General features: G+C 41.4%; 1 protein-coding gene across 1 annotated transcript; it reads left to right on the plus strand.

Annotated features, from left to right (window-relative positions):
* The first annotated feature begins 1,803 nt into the window (after nucleotides 1–1,803).
* LOC139446090 (ADP-ribosyl-[dinitrogen reductase] glycohydrolase-like) lies at nucleotides 1,804–17,470 on the plus strand. The gene is made up of 9 exons (XM_071227369.1): nucleotides 1,804–1,905; nucleotides 2,795–2,914; nucleotides 4,049–4,198; nucleotides 6,682–6,825; nucleotides 10,458–10,612; nucleotides 11,207–11,366; nucleotides 12,692–12,850; nucleotides 14,383–14,513; nucleotides 17,344–17,470. The coding sequence occupies exons 1-9, from the start codon at nucleotides 1,804–1,806 to the stop codon at nucleotides 17,399–17,401; spliced, it is 1,179 nt and encodes a 392-aa protein (XP_071083470.1). The 3' UTR covers nucleotides 17,402–17,470.
* Nucleotides 17,471–20,452: the final 2,982 nt, after the last annotated feature.

Below are 20,452 nucleotides of genomic sequence, written 5' to 3' on the forward strand. Positions count from 1 at the left end.
ATCAAAAGACGATGCATAAAAATCTAAACTTTCAATATTAATAATTTCAGTATAATATCTTTGCTAATACATGGATCTCACTTTATTTCAGTTCAGTCAGTGGGTTCTTAAACTTTCTGAAATTGTTCGAGGGGTGTGGTGGGATGTGGATGGGGGTGGGGGTGGGGTCCTTTGCAGTAGGGATACGATGTAACAGTGTGGATGCCATGTCAGTATTTCTTCACCGTTTGCAGCAAGGGTATTAAGAGTCAGGAGGCAGATCAAGGATTGTGTTTGTTTGTTGTTTAACGCCTTATTCAGCAATATTCCAGCTCTATGACTACGCTCTGTAAATAATCGAGCAATCGACAGCCTCAAGGCTTTAGTCACAGTGTGAACAAACCCGGCTGGCGCTAGCTGACACATATTGTGTCTGAGAGTATTTTTTGGTATATGTTTTACTTTAATGAAGGAGAGGCCTATAAGGGACGTACAGCCTGATGACTGTCATTCGGCTACAGCCCAAACTCCTTGCAACATGGTCATGCGTTGCTTCTTGATGTATCAAACCAATAACTTGTTATCTCAGTTGTATCCTTATTCTCAGCATGTTATTTGTCACTGTCGAACGGTTTGGGTGTGAATGAACAGTACATCGTTACTTTTACTTCCAGATCTTTGTCGGCTGGCATGCTGCAAGTTCAGCAAACGTTTCACTTCAAACTCAAGTTCCACTGATCTGGGTAATGTAGCACCTGCATTACTCAGCAAACCTTTGTTGTTGTGTTTGGGCGATTGATTCTCAACCATTTTGTAACATTATTCGGGGTTTGGACCAAACGTTTCCAACTTTCAGTTTTGTAATGTTTCTATTTTTCCTCAGTTGACATCAAAAGTTTTTGCACTCATGCCCATCATCCACAATCTTAGTAATTGACAAGTACATTCCATCATTAGATGTGAGTACAAACATGTCAAGCCTACTGGGCTTTGCTTCACATGGTGTTATAAAAAATGGTCCTATTAATTATTTTTTTTAAATGCTTTATCATGCTGCTATTTTCATTGTTCTGTTTCAAAATCGCCTACGTCTGTACAGTTATTTTGTTTAAGTGAACAGGGAGAACATTTTAACATTCTTTCCATGGGTTGTATTCGAAATGTGCCGTAAAAATGATCTCAGCTCTCTTTTTAGAAAAAAAATATCTCAGCTCCTAAAATAAAAACAACCCATGACTCTGCCCCAAAACCCGGGCCCCCTCTTAAATATCAAATGGCCAACCCCTTAAAAAAATTAAAAACTTTAAAAAAAAAGAGATTGTTGGACATGATTACGAAACATTTTCGATGAAGCTTAGTTCCCTCCCTCCCTCCCTCACTCCCTCGTTCCCTCACTCACTCCCTTACTCCCTCCCTCCCTTCCTCACACCCTCCCTCCCTCCCTCCCTCGATCCCTCACTCCCTCCCTCCTTCCCCCCTCACACCCTCACTCCCTCCCTCACTCCCTCGTTACCTCACTCCCTCCCTCCTTCCCTCACACCCTAACTCACTCACTCACTCACTCACCCCCTCCCTCCCTCACTCACTCACTCACTCACTCACTCACTTTCTCACTCTCTCTCTCACTCACTCACTCACTCACTCACTCAATCAATCAATCACTCAATCAATCTTCTGCCAGTATGTCCGGGGGGAATACAAGGTTGCGCATTCACAGGAGCGTTTGTAAAACTAAGGGAGGTAACTCATTATGTTGCCTATTCGAGTGAAGCCAGTGGGGACGGTCCTATTACTCCTATAGAAAAGTACGGTGGGAAATTTAAAATGGCGACGACAGGGAGAGGTATTATCCTGAGCGGGAAATTGAAAAAGAAAACTGATCGCAGTCGACGTGATGTTAATTCACCAAGGTGTCAGCCATACAAGGTATGTATTTTACCTCAAGCATGTGTAATTTGATCATTTTGTGACATATTTGGATGAAGAACGTCGTAGTTTTAACAAGTTGTCGTTATCCTTTGAAACGATTTTGACACTGACAGTGACACTTGTGATCATATTTCCTCGTTGGTAGCGGTACTGACCGTGACGGTTGGATTAGACTCGTACCCACTCTCCAATGAACACTGAAATTCAAGAAAATTGTAAAACAATGCTTGTTTCACTTTAATCGTACCTTTCAAATACCTGATCATAATTATGATATTGATGTAAACATGGAAGGGGAAAACTGAAGATTGTAAACTTGCCCAAACTCTAAATCAAATTGTCACCGTTACACCAAGTTTTATCCGGCCCGCACCTTTCCTACTTTACCAGGGCCGGGGAACGAGTGGCCCAGTCGTCTAAGGCGCTGCGATTAGCTGTGCAGAGTTGCTTCATTTGGGCATGCCAGAAACCTATGATTGTGGCTTCGAATCCCGGTTTGCCCCAATCATGTTTCTAGGTTTGTCAGCACCATACCTGTGCTTGTGGGTTTCACCGAAGTGGTAAACGTCCGAGACCTGCATCACTTTGGGCTTTCTACCCACATTAAGCAGACACGCTGTGATATAACTGGAATACTGCTAAAAGCGGTGCTAAACCCAACTCACTCACTCACTCCTACTTTACCATTGGCCAATGCACATCTCCTGTTCTGTATTTCACAACTGACAACTGTTCAATTAAATGAAAAGTGTTACATAAAGTTAACAGATAAAATGGGTGTGGTGTGCAAAATATGATATCCAGTCCTAAGACCAATACTTATCATCAAGATCATGCTTACGAGGTTTGTTTTCTTCATGTGAAGTCTGAGGTTTTGGTTTATCAGGTTATACGTCGAGATGCATGTCGAGTATATGATCGGATTTATGCAGCTATTTATGGTCAATGCGTTGGAGATGCCCTGGGATTATTGACAGAAACTCAGTCTAAAGAAGAGGCTAAAAAGGTATGTAGTGATGACTTCACCGTTTTTACAATTAAGAACATGTATACATGATAACATTAAGTTTCACTGATTTGATATTGATTGGAACCATGTGACATTGTAATAAAGGAATTATTAGAAGCTACTATGTAACCCTCTACAGCGTTAGAAATTGGCACTAGTCCTGTACAATGCTGTAGTCCTTACCAAACTGCCTAATAGTAAAGGTATCCTAAGGACTAGTAGAAATTGGCCCATTTTAAGGGTTTTGCTATATGTTATCCTTATAACGACTAGTGGACAAAAACTGTTAGTTTCTAACCTTGCTCTAAGTTTTTTCGGAGACAAACCTAAGTCTTTATGAGCCAACAGATATTATAGACAGATAATGCGAGCAGTTTATAAAGTTAGGGCACCAATCATTGTTTTAAGTCGCATTTGGCCACAAAAATGTTCGATACTTAGACGGCTGATGCTGGTTACGTGGTTATGAAATACCAGGGATTCCTGGTTATAATAGGTATTCAGCAACCTTTGCTTGTCAAATGGATCCCGTGGTCAGGCTCAGTTACTTGGCTCATTTTGTGTCATTATGTACCCAAATGTCCAGGATTGTTGTTCATCGTGTCAATGGCTGTCTTGTCTGATCCAGACTTGATTATATACAGGAATACTGGTTCGTGCAATAGTGATCTTACAGACTTGATGTTGATAAATCTGTTCTGATAGTGAAACTTCAATATTGCCTCACTTATGCTTAGAAATTTCCATGCATCTGATATCACAGTTGTATATAGAAAAGCACCAAATAGCAAGCTCTCTGTTGTCCTCAAAACGTGAAATACATTCTCGTGTTTTCTGCACTAAATGCATTGCCAAACATCCTTTAAATATTGCAGTAACTGCAACTGCATTTTGTTGCCTATATTTGTACATATAATTATTTAAATATGCCTAATGACAATGACTGTAAAAGAAGGACTATTCTCAAAATATTAGCTTTCACGGTGATGCGGCCATCAAATATGCTGTTTTAATCAGAAGGGGTTTATTGTGATTTGTTACCTCTGATTGACCAATCAAAATCCGTATTTTGCAAATTCATGGTATAATAACATATACACACCATATAAACTGTGATGATTTCTATTACAGCTATATGGTCCTGTGTGCAACAAGTTCCAGCTAGTCCACAAGAAAATGTTGGCAGATGCACATCGTCGCAAGTGGGATGTATATGACTGGACAGATGAGACAGATCACATGATCCTCCTCATTCAGTCCCTGGTGGAGAACAAGGGGCAGGTAAGCAACTCTGCTGTATATTACAGTCTGTGGATTCCAACTTGGAGTAAGTCTACAGCAACCGACGCTGTTCTTACGAGACGACTCTGGATTTGGTGTCCGGCTCGGTGATTTTCTTGATTTCACATCATCATACCATGACAGAGTAGATTGATGTTCATGATATCGATCACTGGTTTGCCTGGTATTTACAGGCTGCTGTCATAGCAGGTACAGCTGGAATATTGCTGACTGCAGCGTTTAATAACAATTGGGATAAACACCAGGGATTTTGCAAGGCTCCAACTTGCTCCTAAACATGATTACCATATTCAATGTAATAAGCACCCAGGGTGCTCTCAAAATTTGAAATGGGCTTATTATTTGGTTGAAAGATCGTATTATTGCGTGGTTTATGCTGACAGCCTGCAATGTTTTTATACGACAGATATATTTTTCCAGAAATTAATTGCCCATAATTAAGGGTGCAATGGAATCACTTGCAATGTATTCATTATCCCCCGCCCCGACAAAGTTGGCGGGGATCTAGTAAGGGGCTCCACCTGTCCATCTGCCATGTTTCGTTTCTGGAGCAGAACTCGGAAACCATCAGATAACGTTACAATACTTGGGACACATTCTCCATATGGTGTAGATGTGCCTTTTGCTATTTAGGTTTCCCCTGTAATTTTCATATATTTTAGATAGATTTTTGAAATTTGGACTGAATGAAAACACTGAGTTTCATTTCCTGAGTAGAGTTGGAAAATTAATTTAGAGGTATCATTAAGAAACTTGGTAAACACATTCACTCTATAATAGTGTAGATGTGCTTTTTGCTAATTATGATTCCCCCAATTATTTTGATTTTTATATAAATTTTATAAATTTAGACTTAAATTGAATGGAAGAAATTTTAACTATTTTATCTCAGTTCTGTTATGTATTTCTCCATGAAACTTTGTACAATATCAGTCTAAGGTTGTTATAGAATCTTTGTTCTTATTTTCTTTTCTTATTTCATAAATGACACACCAGTAGACTCTACAACAAACAAAGCTACAAAAGGATTCACAGTAAATGTAATACCGTATTTGACGTAATAAGCACCCTGCTCTAATAAGCGCCCACGGCGATATTTGCTAATATATTGGCTAGTGAACAATCCCAATTAGCACCCCTTCCCAATGATCAATGTACACAAGACTTATATATTTGCCTATAGGGTATTATATGCACCCTTAATTATGGGCAATTAAATTCTGGAAAAATGTATCATAAACATTTCAGGCTGTCGGCATAAACCACAAAATTTATCTTTCAACTCTGTTTTTTTTCCACCAAAATAATATTCTAATAAGAGCCCCCTATTTCTAATTTTGAGAGTGCCCTGGGCGCTTATTGCGGCCAATACAGTATAAATTCACCAGGTATTGAGGGGTCAGCATGCTCACAACTTTACCTTATCTGTACTGTCTACCTTACACTAACTATCTGTAAAGGGTAGGGTAGCTACAATACTGGCCGGTATAGCAATGCTATGCAGTGCCATTCCTGATATCTAAATGAGTGAATTGTTCAGTGCTCAAGGATTCAAAATATCCCAATTGTGCACATGATGTCAATCAGTGGATTGTCTGGTCCAGACTTGATTATTTACATACCCCCGTCATATAGCTGTAATATTGCTGAGGGCATTAAACAACAAACAAAATGTTTTTCATTACAGTCGTAGGAAAGCAGATATTTGTGTTATAGAGTAGGTCTTGTATTCAACCTCTTCGACAAGCAGGTGGACAAACTGATAATTTACAATGTCATGCAGAGCTCCAGATAAGCTTTTGGTGTTGTGGGTATTTTACCCATGCATTTTAAAATCATTGGTTATCAGTAATTCTATCTGGGTATTCAAATTTCTGTTACCCACTAGTTTTTACACATGTGGGTATTTAAGTTAAATATTTAAAAACACTATTCATCTAGTCCCTGGAAACTGGTGTCGTGTGGGTTCGAGAGCTTTATAGGACGATACCACGATACTTCCACAAGAAAGTGTGATGGCAAATGATCATGATGTAACTGTCATTGTGGAGTTTGGCAAGGTTGAAGGAATGCCCATTTATAATTAGAAAATAAGTTGCTGATTTGCTAATCGAATACGAAGGGTTAATTCACCATGTTCACAATATTTTGATGATACGCAAAAGTTTTATTTTTGTAGCGTATCTGTAATGTTCGTTGCGTATTTGATACGCTTGGATTTTATTTTACTGCATATTTCTGCATTTTTGATGCGTATTTTACGCAGATACGCAGCTTATCTGGAGCTCTGTGTCATGTTTGATTGCACATATTGTCTTTAGATTGGACAACGTAAACATAGAAGACCTGCATCATTTCGGGCTTTCCTCCCACATTAAGCTGACGCGCTGTGATATGACTGGAATACTGTCAAAAGCAGCTTTAAACTCAACTCACTCACTCACATGGATCATTGTACACAGGTGGTGCCTGAGGACATAGCCAAGCGGTTGATGGAATGGTTGGAGCGCGGCTTCCCGGAGCTGGGAGATGTGTGTGGCCCTGGGTTGTGTAGCTTCACCAAGAACGTAGTCAACCATCCGCAGTTCTCCGAGGCACCCGACAAGGTAGAGAGACTTAATATCAGTGACAGTGTTGCAACCTTACCTTAGAATTACCTTTTTAAAGACAAGTCCAGGGCCCCGTTCCTCAAAGCGATCTTAGCGCTACGATGATTGTAAACCTATGTTAAAGTATGGGACTTACGATCACCTTAGTGCTAAGATCGCTTTTTGGAACAGGGCCCTGATGACTAGTGTAAACCATATTTCACTAGTCCTCAGTTTGTAGCTGGTCCTGCTTGAACAAGACAATGAAGAGTTCTAGTCCTGCTTGAACAAGACAATGAAGAGTTGCATCCCTTGGACTTGCCATGAAACAGCAAACAGTGTATGGCACAGTTGATGAATAAAATCAACATTTCATCTGGTTTGTGAAGAGCTAAGCTGTTGACATGATTCCCCTAGGTTAGAACCGGTCTTCAGCAACCTATGCTTGTTGAGGGAAGCGACTAATGGGATCGAATCGTCAGACCGCTGACTTGTTTGGTGCATGTCATCCCAATTGCATAGATTGTTACTCATCGTTGCTTATGGTGCTAATCACTGGATTGTCTGGTCCATATTAGAATGTTTACAGACCACCGTCATATTGCTGAGTGTAGCGTTAATCATGTAATCAACAAACAAACAAACAAACAAACATTATATGATAAGTTATGATATTTTTCAGACTTGATTTATAGATCTGACTATCCAACATACCGTATTCAACGTAATAAGTGCCCTTGGCGATTTCAAAATTAGAAATGGGGGCACTTTTTAGAATAAAATTTTGGTGAAAAAAAATAACAGAATCGAAAGATCGTAAATTTCGTGGTTTATGCTGACAGCTCGAAATGATACAAAAGAAAAGTCTGTGCGTATTATACACGACACATATATTTTTCAAGAATTCAATTGCCCATAATTAAGGGTGCATATAACACACGAGTCCGTATTATACACGAATAAATAAGTCTTGTGTATATTGATCAATCAGAAGGGGTGCTACATTGATCAATCAGATTGGGATTGTTCACTTGCCAATATATTAGCAAATATCGCTGTGGGCGCTTATTAGAGCGTGGCGCTTATTACGTCGAATACGGTATTAGTAAAATGTAAAAAAAGAGTACTTTTTATCCCCTGCCGGGCCAGAATGGCCGAAGGGGGATTATGTCATGGCGCAGTCCGTCCGTCTGTCCGTCTGTCTGTCCAACAGAGGGTACTAAGCTTGTGAAATCAACTCCTACAGTTTCCAGAGAATATCCCTGAAACTCTACACACAAGATGTTGACATGTTGATGATACGCATATCGAAGTCCCGTTTCATTTCGACTAATTTTGACAGAGTTACTGCCCCTGTTTTACGGAGCTTCATTTGCCTAATTGTGAGAGAGGGTACTAAGCTTGTGAAATCAACTCCTCCTCCAGCTTTTAGAGAATATCCCTGACACTCTACACACAAGATGTTGACATGTTCATGATACGCATATCGAAGTCCCGTTTCATTTCGACTAATTTTGACAGAGTTACTGCCCCTGTTTTACGTAGCTTCATTTGCCTAATTGTGAGAGAGGGTACTAAGCTTGTGAAATCAACTACTCCTCCAGCTTTTAGAGAATATCCCTGACACTCTACACACAAGATATCGACATGTTGATGATACGCATATCGCAGTCCTGTTTCATTTTGACTAATTTTGACAGAGTTACTGCCCCTGTTTTACGGAGCTTCATGAAATCTAATCCTCCTCCAGTTTCCAGAGAATATCACAATATCTCACTATAACTATAACATGATAACTATAGTTAGTTTCCTTGTATAAGACTTTTGTGGGTGAGCTACATCCTTATGGCATTAGCATTCAGACTGGATTACTCCCAACAAAATGTTCTGCACAATTTGTTTCAAATGCAGTGCCATCTACTGTTGTTATTTCATAAAATACAAAGAAAATATAAACTCGTTAAAAAAATTCATGTGGGGGATGTTGTGCTCTCAGAGCACTCTTGTCTACTTATCTAGTTAAAACAAACCAAACTCAATGTAAATCCACGTGGATAAAAAAGCATTGGTGTTTATGTCATGCAAGGAACAGATCAAATCCCATGTGGCTTTCATTTCATTTGTCACGACTATTCTTTTCAGGGATGACTTTTCTGAAAAAAAACATTCAGTTATATCTTAATTTTGACCATCTTTGTATTCACATGTTGTTTCCACTGCAGGCAGCTGAGATTATGTGGCGAGACTGTATTCACATGTTGTTTCCTCTGCAGGCAGCTGAGATTGTGTGGCGAGACTGTATTCACATGTTGTTTCCTCTGCAGGCAGCTGAGATTGTGTGGCGAGACTGTATTCACATGTTGTTTCTTCTGCAGGCAGCTGAGATTGTGTGGCGAGACTGTATTCACATGTTGTTTCCTCTGCAGGCAGCTGAGATTGTGTGGCGAGACTGTATTCACATGTTGTTTCCACTGCAGGCAGCTGAGATTGTGTGGCGAGACTGTATTCACATGTTGTTTCCACTGCAGGCAGCTGAGATTGTGTGGCGAGACTGTATTCACATGTTGTTTCCACTGCAGGCAGCTGAGATTGTGTGGCGAGACTGTATTCAGATGTTGTTTCCACTGCAGGCAGCTGAGATTGTGTGGCGAGACTGTATTCACATGTTGTTTCCTCTGCAGGCAGCTGAGATTGTGTGGCGAGACTGTATTCACATGTTGTTTCCTCTGCAGGCAGCTGAGATTGTGTGGCGAGACTGTATTCACATGTTGTTTCCACTGCAGGCAGCTGAGATTGTGTGGCGAGACTGTATTCAGATGTTGTTTCCACTGCAGGCAGCTGAGATTGTGTGGCGAGACTGTATTCACATGTTGTTTCCTCTGCAGGCAGCTGAGATTGTGTGGCGAGACTGTATTCACATGTTGTTTCCACTGCAGGCAGCTGAGATTGTGTGGCGAGACTGTATTCACATGTTGTTTCCACTGCAGGCAGCTGAGATTGTGTGGCGAGACTGTATTCACATGTTGTTTCCACTGCAGGCAGCTGAGATTGTGTGGCGAGACTGTATTCACATGTTGTTTCCACTGCAGGCAGCTGAGATTGTGTGGCGAGACTGTATTCACATGTTGTTTCCTCTGCAGGCAGCTGAGATTGTGTGGCGAGACTGTATTCACATGTTGTTTCCTCTGCAGGCAGCTGAGATTGTGTGGCGAGACTGTATTCACATGTTGTTTCCACTGCAGGCAGCTGAGATTGTGTGGCGAGACTGTATTCAGATGTTGTTTCCACTGCAGGCAGCTGAGATTGTGTGGCGAGACTGTATTCACATGTTGTTTCCACTGCAGGCAGCTGAGATTGTGTGGCGAGACTGTATTCACATGTTGTTTCCACTGCAGGCAGCTGAGATTGTGTGGCGAGACTGTATTCACATGTTGTTTCCACTGCAGGCAGCTGAGATTGTGTGGCGAGACTGTATTCACATGTTGTTTCCTCTGCAGGCAGCTGAGATCGTGTGGCGAGACTGTATTCACATGTTGTTTCCTCTGCAGGCAGCTGAGATTGTGTGATGAGACTGTATTCACATGTTGTTTCCTCTGCAGGCAGCTGAGATTGTGTGGCGAGACTGTATTCACATGTTGTTTCGTCTGCAGGCAGCTGAGATTGTGTGGCGAGACTGTCGCAGTCTGAGAGCCACCAACTGTGCCCTGGCCCGTGCCCCCATGTCGGGAATACATTACTACCATGTGCTGGGCAAGGTGATCAAGAACTCCCTGGATATATGCTCCATCACACATGTGGATCCCAGGTACAGTGTGGGGCGGTGGGGTGGCCTAGTGGTTGATGTGTTTGCTTGTCACGCTGAAGTCCTGGTTCGATTCCCCACCTCTCAGCCTGAAATACACTGACAATGTTTTCATAGTGTAGTTACATACTAACTGGTTTACTTCTCTAAGGGTATCTTGGGCACGCCCCAAACCCGTGATCGTGGGTTCAAATCGCGTTTCTCAGCACTGTACCTGTGCTTATGGGTTTCACAGAAGTGCCAAGGTCTGAAACTGTCCTCTTTTCTGGCTTTCCACCCACATACTGTTATGTAACGGGAATAGTGTTCAAAGCGGCACTCACTCACTCACTCACTCACTCACTCACTCACTCACTCACTCTGGCTCAAGACACTCTTCCAGTCTTAGCATGCTAGTAATAATATTGCTAATATGATGATGATAATACACACACCCTTCTACACAGCTATATTTTTTTTAAAATAGTGTGGATTACACATATTATGCACAAGAAAATGTGGTATTAACAACCGGTATCCAAATGTTACATATGATAAATCCCACACAAAGCTAGCCTTTGTATTCCCCCAAATGTATTTAAACATGTTGCATTTCAGCTGCCAAGCCTCATGTGTTGCTGTGGCAACTGTCATGTCGGCTCTGCTACAGAAAGATGAGAAACACTTGAAGAAGACTGGAGACTATGATATAGATTCTATAATTGAGGAGGCCTTCTCCTATGGCTGTCGGTGTATGCTGGGTCGGCCTTATTCTGATGTGAGTAATCCTTGACTGATGAAGGGGTCCATTCTCACATGGTCAATCTAAATGTCCACTCCTTCAGACATAGTCTGTTGAACAGTTGTGTTCATATATTTGAACAAAATAAACCTTGACATTTTTTTCATTATGTTAAAAATAATCGGTTTCGTTTTAAGGGCAATCGTCATGGAGATTTAGGTTGTCTGTTTTAGTTGAATTTTTTAAAATCTGTAATGGATGGTATGCAATATGAGCATGATGACTGACTTAACAAATTCAATTAACAATTTTTTTGGTTTTTTTTGTTTAGTAACTTTAGTTATTAACATAAAGTATGGTGTGCACACCTTTTTTCACTCCATAAACACGAAAAACATATTGAAGTCACTTCTTATGAATTTATATGTCAGCGATAATAACTTCACAGACTGCTTATATTATCATTAACACATTATCATTAGAATCTCACCTGAGTGTCTTTTGATATCAAATATATCATCACGAGTTGATAAAAGTGGAAAAACTCTGAGGCTTGCCGAGGAGTTTTCCCACTTTATCAATGAGTTTTGCTATATTTTATATCAAAAGACACGAGGGTGAGATTTTTTTTTTTCCCACTTTTATCAATGATATTTGCAATTTTTATATCAAAAGACACGAGGGTGAGATTTTTTTCCCCCCACTTTTATCAATGAGTTTTGCTATTTTTATATCAAAAGACACGAGGGTGAGATTATTTTTTTCCCCCACTTTTATCAATGAGTTTTGCTATTTTTTATATCAAAAGACACAAGGGTGAGATTTTTTTTTTTTCCCACTTTTATCAATGAGTTTTGCTATTTTTATATCAAAAGACACGAGGGTGAGATTTTATTTAGCATCCAGCATCATTCTCCCAACTTTTTCAGTTTGTAGACAGTAGTAAGCAGTGTCTTAAGTGTAAAAAGTACTGCTGACAGTTTCAGTAGCAGAGCCATTAGTAATGTCATTTGATAGTGACGTCATGGTAACCAATGACGTCACAATGGTCTGCAAAGCATTGTGATGCAATTTCATTGCAGCGATATCGCCTGTTGGAGCCAGTTTTGGATGATAATATGAAATCAGTGACACCGTTTAGAGCAATAATGCATCACATTATTCTGTTGTCAACCAATCAGGAAACAGCAGCTCAATTGTGGCGTAACCTACTGCTTTTTTTGGTGTATGGAAACAAATGCAAATACAAGTGCCTGGGTAGCCCATCAAATGCAACGCAATCACTTGCAATTTATATTTTAAGACATGAATGTCATTGTCAGTGTTAAGATATGGGTTTAAGGAGAAACTGTTATATTCAGATTAAGGAGTTCAAGAAGATCCTGTACACAACATCGCTAAAAGATCTGAAGCTGGATGAGAGGGGCAAGATCAATCACACATACAAGACCCTTGGAGCTGGGTTCTGGGCTCTTAAACAGAAGGACTTCCGTACCGCTATACGAGACATTGTCATGGAGGTGAGGCCATAGCTAGACTGTTAGCAGGATTAGGAAGTGGACTTGCCGTATTTTGTCTGACCTGTGGGTAGTCCTGGGCAGGATAGGGCCCACTATCCCTTGTTGTAGTTGTTGCATTTTGAAACTGATTGTGTGTCATTGTAGCCTGTTCACTGGATCATTACTCCATGCCTTGCTTATACCCCCATCACACCAAACTAGTTCTCAATACGTTGTGAAAATGTTGTCTAACGAGCTGTGTATGAACGTAGTGGACGTAGTAGCAACTATTGACAGTCTTTTTACGAACTTCATGGGCGGGCTCGGACGGGGAGGGTGCTCTAAAACATAGATTCTGCTCAAAATTTTATCCCGTCCATCCCGTTCTGCAATTAGTCGGATTGACAACTTACTTAAAACAAGGAGGTTTTACTAACGGAACTGCCGTACTTCGAACGGAATTGCCGTACTTCGAACCTACTAGGGACATGTTAAGACGTTGTGCAGTCGGACATAAATTTCAGTACGTGTGCACACTGACAGGGTCAACTTCTCTTTGGAGGCATGATGTGCACAGCTCGGAGCCCTGAACTTGAATGAAGTCGGGCTACAACGCTCTCGGTATCCATAGGAGACAGGGCCAGGACGGACCAGGACGCGAATACACATGCACTTGGGACGAGATGAGGACGTACTGCGAACGAGTTGGTCGGGTTAAGAATTACTTAGAACTGGCTTGGACGTATTGTGAACGAGGTAGGACAGGTTGAACTGGTTAAGAATGGGGTCAGAACGGCTACGGACGTGCTGGAACTGCTTCGAAACGTTGTCGGGATGAGGTGAACAGGCACTTTTGCACGATCTGAACTGGATGCAAACGGACTGCAGACTGGCTAAGAATAAGATAGACGTATTGAGAACTGCTTATGAACGAACTAGCATCTTATTTTACGCCAAACTACGCTTTCTACCATGATCACAGCCCGTTCTAGTATTTTTTTTAGAACGGGATAAAACTACTTTGGTGTGATAATAGCATTAGTTACAGCCTACTGTGATGCAGTGTCTTAATGTTGATGTAGATCTTAGATGTTTGCCAAGGGCACAGGTACGGTGCCGACAAACCGTGACACATAATCAGGGGTGTATGTGATTGGAACCCATCATGGGTTTCTGCCATGCCTAAGGAACCCCAGGGCCACCGACGTCCTCCGAGTGTTTGTTTGTTTGTTGTTAAACGCTGCACTGCAATATTCCAGGTATATGATGGCGGTCTGTAAATAATCGGGTCTGGACCCGACATTCCAGTGATTGACATTGTGTGGTTCGATCTACGTAATTGGGATGCAATGACATGCATCAACCGAGTCAGCAAGTCTGACCACCCGATCCCATAAGTCGCCTTTTGCGACAAGCATAGTCACCTTTTACAGTAAGCATGGGTTGCTGAAGACCTATTCTACCCCGTATCTTCATGGGTCTATTTAACAATGAAAGATAGTTATAAAGTTAGCTCCAGGGCCTTCAGCTGTTGAAGTGCGTGTTGTTTGCAGGGTGGAGATGCTGATGCTAATGCATCTCTGGCGGGGGCCTTCCTGGGATGTAAGCTGGGACTCGACGCAATCCCCCCCACCTGGATTCAAGACCTCAAGCACCGGCGCTGGCTGGACAAAGTGATAGACAGGTGACCACCTCACTGACATTCCTGCAATTAGTAGTAGTACTGTAGTATGGGGAACAGGGGGCACGGTGCCACACCCTCCCTGAACCTGCATGGTACTACTACTACTGCTACTACTACTACTACTACTACTACTACTACTACTACTACTACTACTACTACTACTACTAGTACTTATCTGTTCGAAAGAAATCCTCAGTTAAGCAAAAAAATATTGAATGTTCATACCATGATCACTTCGGGCTTTCCTCCCACATTAAGCTGACACGCCGTGATATGACTGGAATACTGTTAAAAGCGGCGTTAAACCGAACTCACTCAATCATACCATGATATGCAGCGGCGTTAGAAACTAACAGTTTTAGTCCACTAGTCCTTATAATTATAACATATAGCAAAACCCTTTCTGGCACATCCTTGTGCTTGTCCTTGTGATACCTTAACTATTGGGCAGTTTGGCAAGGACTACAGGACCAGTGAACTGTGCAGTTAACTGTGTATATATACCTTACAAATGGGTTCTTACCAGCTGAAGTGGCCTGTTTATGTGGTTTATAATTCTTGGTTCCACTTCTCAAAGATTAATATCAGAATAAACAACGATCTATGAGGAATTTTGGATTATCTTTGGTAATTTGGTGAGGACTTTCGTTCATGTGTGACAGATAATCCATAATTCGGAGTTTCAAGTAGGTTGTATGTTACTCATTGACATTTTTAGAGAAATTTTAGATGTCAACCCTATGGCGAAACTTCAATGAAGTCTGCCTATTGTTCAGATGATGTAACATAATCAAGTTGTGATGTCATGAACAATGGATGGCATCATATTTTCCTCAAAAATAAAGTGCAGTGATGTCATATGGCTTCAGTTGACAAATCAGCTTTGAAAATTGCTCAAATGCACAATCAATTATCATAAAGTTATTACACACGATCATTCTACCCTTCTGGATATAGAGGATATTTGTACTTTCTAGAATCTTCTTAGTTTGTTGTTTAATGCTGCCCTCAGCAATATTCGAGCTGAGCTATCCGATGGCGGTCTGTTAATAATTGAGACAATCCAGTGATTGACATCATGAGCATCAATCCTCGCAATTATGATACAATGATATGCATCAGCCAAGTGAGCAAGCCTGACAACCCGATTGCGTTAGTCGTCTCTTATGTCAAGTTTGGGTTGCTGAAGATTTTTCTAACCTGGATCTTCACAGGTCTCTAGTATCTTCATGTTGATCTCACCGAGTGACCTGACAAAGTCTTCAGTGTTGTGCCGTGACTGCGGCCTTGCAGGATTCCTGCAACATTTCTGTGCATGACGCAATTAAAATACAACAACGTGTCTGGTTGGGCACACTAAGCTTTCCACCTCCATTTACAGGGGCGGTCGGGTAGCCTAGTGGTTAAAGCGTTCGCTCGTCACGCCGAAGACCCGGGTTCGATTCCCGACATGGGTACAATGTGTGAAGCCCATTTCTGGTGTCCCCCGCCGTGATATTGCTGGAACATTGCTAAAAGAGGCGTAAAATCATACCCACTCACTCACCTCCACTTACCTCAATGTAATTTGAATCCGAAAGGTCTTATATCATAAGTAAACATTGCAGTCAAACATCAGCATGTTTTTTAAACCAAATGTGTCTGCAATGTTTGAGATTACTTTTGTGATATTTTTGAACAATCGTTGGCAAGTTTACAATTAACGACACCAGGACTGCACTGAATATTATTTTCCAACCAATCAGATTTATTGTTTCTAAATAGATACTGTCATAGCCGGCAGTGACAAGTATGGCATCTGCTAAACAGATTAATCAAATAAACATTAAAACATTACTTTTGAATTAAAAGGTTTTATTGCCGTTTATACCAGATTTATTGAATTTAGACCGTAAAATTAAATTTATTGAATTAAGACCATAAAATTAAAGGACAGTACATAGCATTTAAAAATCATCAGCCCGGAGAGCGGAAGGTCCGGGTTCGATCCCCAGTCGCGATATACCTAAAGACGTTAAAATATGGTACTTGTTGTTACCCTGACTGGTGCTCGGCATTTAGGGGCTAAAACAAGGACTGGTCGGCTCGGAGTCAGTATACTGTGTCTGAGTGGGGTATTCATGTTAAACTGCAGCATGGTATCTCATTGAGCTAGCACTATAAATCGGCATCAGTCCGGTCTAGTACAAGCAGCCACACACACACACACACACACACACACACACACACACACACACACTCACTCACACGTCATTATGTAAGTGCTATAATCTTGGACACGACGTTAAACCCAATTTCACCTCACCTAAAAATCATCATCAATTTTGTTTTAGTAGGGATGAGACCCTTGGTTGATGGAGGCTAGGAATGACACTGCAAAGTGGATAATTTTACGAAATTACTTTTCAGATATTCACATTGGCCTAAATGAGCATTCAAGAACATTTTAATTAAGTGTTACCTTATCATCATATTTACATGGGGGCACAGGTGGCCCAGTCGCCTCAGGTGCCGCGATTCTGTGCAGAGTTGTGTCCCTTGGGCACGCCAGAAACCTATGGTTTTGGGTTCGAATCCCGGTTTGCCCTGGTTATGTTTTTAGGTTTGTCAGCACCATTACCGTGCTCGTGGGTTTCACCGTAGTGGTAAACGTTTGAGACTTGCATCACTTCTGGCTTTCCTCCCACTTTAAACAGACACGCCGTGAGATGACTGTAATACTGTTAAAAGCGGCGTTAAACCCAACTCACTCCCTCCTATTTACATGACAAAGTGGTCAGGCAGGTATATTGTAAACATTTTTAGAACCCAGTTTTCTTTGTATTTCCAGTTACTTCAACATCATGGAGAAAGGGAAGTTTCACCCCAAGATTGAGACAACAGTATAGCAGAGGAGGGTGAAAGAAGCTGCCTTAGTATTCCCATTACTGCTCAACGTGTGCCATGACAGGCTTAGTCTCTGGAGGGAGCACGAGTGGCCCAGTCGTCTGAGGCGCTGCGATTCGCTGTGCAGAGTTGCGGCTCTTGGGCATGCCAGAAACCTATGATTGTGGGTTCGAATCCCGGTTCGCCCCGATTATGTTTCTAGGTTTGTCAGCACCATACCCGTGCTTGTGGATTTCACCAAAGTGGTAAACGTCTGAGACCTGCATCACTTGGGGCTTTCCTCCCACATTAAGCTGACACGCCGTGATATAACTGGAATACTGTTAAAAAAGCGGCGTTAAACCCAACTCACTCACTCACTCACTTAGTCTCTGGAAGTCCAAACTGAGATGTACATGCCTCATTATTGATGTGAACTAGAAGGGCTTTCGTCATTATGTAGGTAGGTAACGGTGGTCCTTGGAGACTGAAACACATATCCAGTGAAAAGCACTAACATTATTCATAGAATCTTGTCACAAAATGTGAACACTTTTCAAGAGTTAGACTTAGGTACAGTTAAAGTGAAGATAGATGATTGCTGTTCTCTGTATAATATTTTGGAAACAAATTGACAATGACAGCAATCTAATTAAAATCAGATCTAAGTTCTCACTGCCGCTAATCAAAGATCTGAGGACATCCCATTACGGGTCACATATCAGAACGACCTTTCACAAACTTTGACAAACCACTGAAATGACTAACAGGAAGTCGACATCAGCCAATTAGAAAGCTTTCGGTACTCGTTTCTCACCTCGCGACTTCCATTTCAGACTATGCTTGAAAAATATGTTGACACAGTTCTCGATTCAAATTTTAAAAACTGAACAAACAAACATTCCGGGATGTCTAATATATGGTTGAGATTGTATGGCAGTGCTTCCCTGGTACTGTGCAATGCCTCCTCCATTCAAATGTTTATCCCACGGAAGCGAGAGATAGACAATAATTTTGACGGAATCAGTGGTACAGGCTGGAACTGTCGTTCGGAAAATCCTGTGTAAGCGTTTTCGAGGTTGCATGATCAGAAACGCATTCCGATAGTCACTTTCATGATCTGGTAAGCAACGCTTTGAATGGTCGGATGAAAGGCCATTCTGACATGACCCGTAATGGGATGTCCTCAGATCTTTGTCAAGCGAAAGCGAGAACTAAGATCTGATTTTAATGAGATTGCAATGACAGAATCATGAATGGTGATTGTCAGCTTCTTTCCTCCAAATGTTCAGTTGCTGATAAGGATTCTTCAGCTGTTGAACAGTAGGGGAGATAACTCTTTGATAACTGTGTCTTCCTCCTGTCCATGTCACTGTTAGAAGACCTGGTTCTCTCAAGTTTTATACCTGTTTTACATTGCTGGATGCTTTCCCTTTATTGTTAGAATTTGATGTATGTGTTCGTGCAAAACAAGGACAGATTATATTGTGATGTACATACTATTTTAATGATATGACAAACTTCCACATCCAGTACAACACATATGCATTCAGTTCTGCTATTTGAAACATGCAGTGATTGAAAATGTGAGAAAAATGAACTTTACTTCCAAAATGCAAAATTTCTCAATCTGATTTAGTTACCATGCACTCATGAAATGAGAACCTGTACACTTTACCCAAATGAACACCCAGTGATATCAGTTATGGTAGAGTCTGATTATGTTTCTAGATTTGTCAGCACCAAACCCATGCTCGTGGGTTGTAAATGTCTAAGACCTGCATCACTTTGGGCTTTCCTTTCACACAAAGCTGACACGCCGTGATAGAACTGGAATACCAAAGCAACATCAAACCAAATTCACTCACTCACTCACTCACTCACTCACTCACTCACTCACTCACTCACCCACTCACCCACTCACCCACTCACTCACTCACTCGATTAATCACTCACTCACCCACCCACCCATCCACCCACTCGCTCACTCACTCACACACCCACCCACCCACCCACTCACTCACCCACCCACCCACCCACCCACCCACTCTCACTCACTCACTCACTCACTCACTCACTCACTCACTCACCCATCCACCCACTCACCCACCCACCCACCCATACACCCACCCACCCACCCACTCACTCACTCACTCACTCACCCACCCACCCACTCACTCACTCACCCACCCACCCACCCACTCACCCACTCACTCACCCACTCACCCACTCGATTAATCAGAGGCACTCTGTGTACAGCTCAGTACTAGTCAAACTGAATCCAATGAATGACTCACAAGATTGTTTAATCCAAGTGTTCGGCGTAATTTCTGTTTTAGCTTGATTAAGCTGATAAAGTGTGGTTTGGGGAAATATGTTATGAATGTAGCCAGGATTTGACTGAACATGCACATATCACATATAGCTACATAGACACATAAAAGGTTGTAGTGTAACGCTGCTGCTGATAATCAATGGTTACAGATATTCACGTCAGTTTCACTTTATTTTCAGTCCCCATTAGGGGCAGGAGTGATATGTCTGATTCTTTGTTATATCTTTGCATAATATCTTGATACTCTCATGTTGTGTATGTGATGTTTTGTTGACTGTGTCTGATGTTTAAAGTTTTCAAACCACTTCCATTGCGAAGAGTGTCACTTTAAGCACTGTCCGAAGTTTTAAGGGTGTCCTGGGATATCTTGAGGTCTTCTCCTAGGGTATTTTGATCTAGGGACTCCTAAATCTGAAACTTTTAACACAGTGTTCCCATTTACCGGTAAAAAACTGGTAAAATTAGGCTTGGACCAGTAATTCATGTGACTGCCAGTCCCCGTGGACCGGCAAATAAAGTATCTTTTATATCTTTGTTGTTGAACAAAACTTCGGTGATATTCATATTTCTAGTGCACGAAAATAAAATTTTGCTTTGCTTCAAGGTTAAATATATATTTGTAGCACTTAGTGTCAAAATATTCAGAAACAAGAGAAAATTGTTGCTGAAGTTTGTGTGAATGACTTGTAGATCTAACTCAGTTACTTTAGCATGTGTTCAGAGATGATGTCAGTGCACA

The sequence above is a fragment of the Haliotis cracherodii genome, unplaced genomic scaffold, assembly GCF_022045235.1.
Source record: "Haliotis cracherodii isolate W230 unplaced genomic scaffold, xgHalCrac1.p SCAF_6, whole genome shotgun sequence".
Classification (NCBI taxonomy): domain Eukaryota; kingdom Metazoa; phylum Mollusca; class Gastropoda; order Lepetellida; family Haliotidae; genus Haliotis; species Haliotis cracherodii.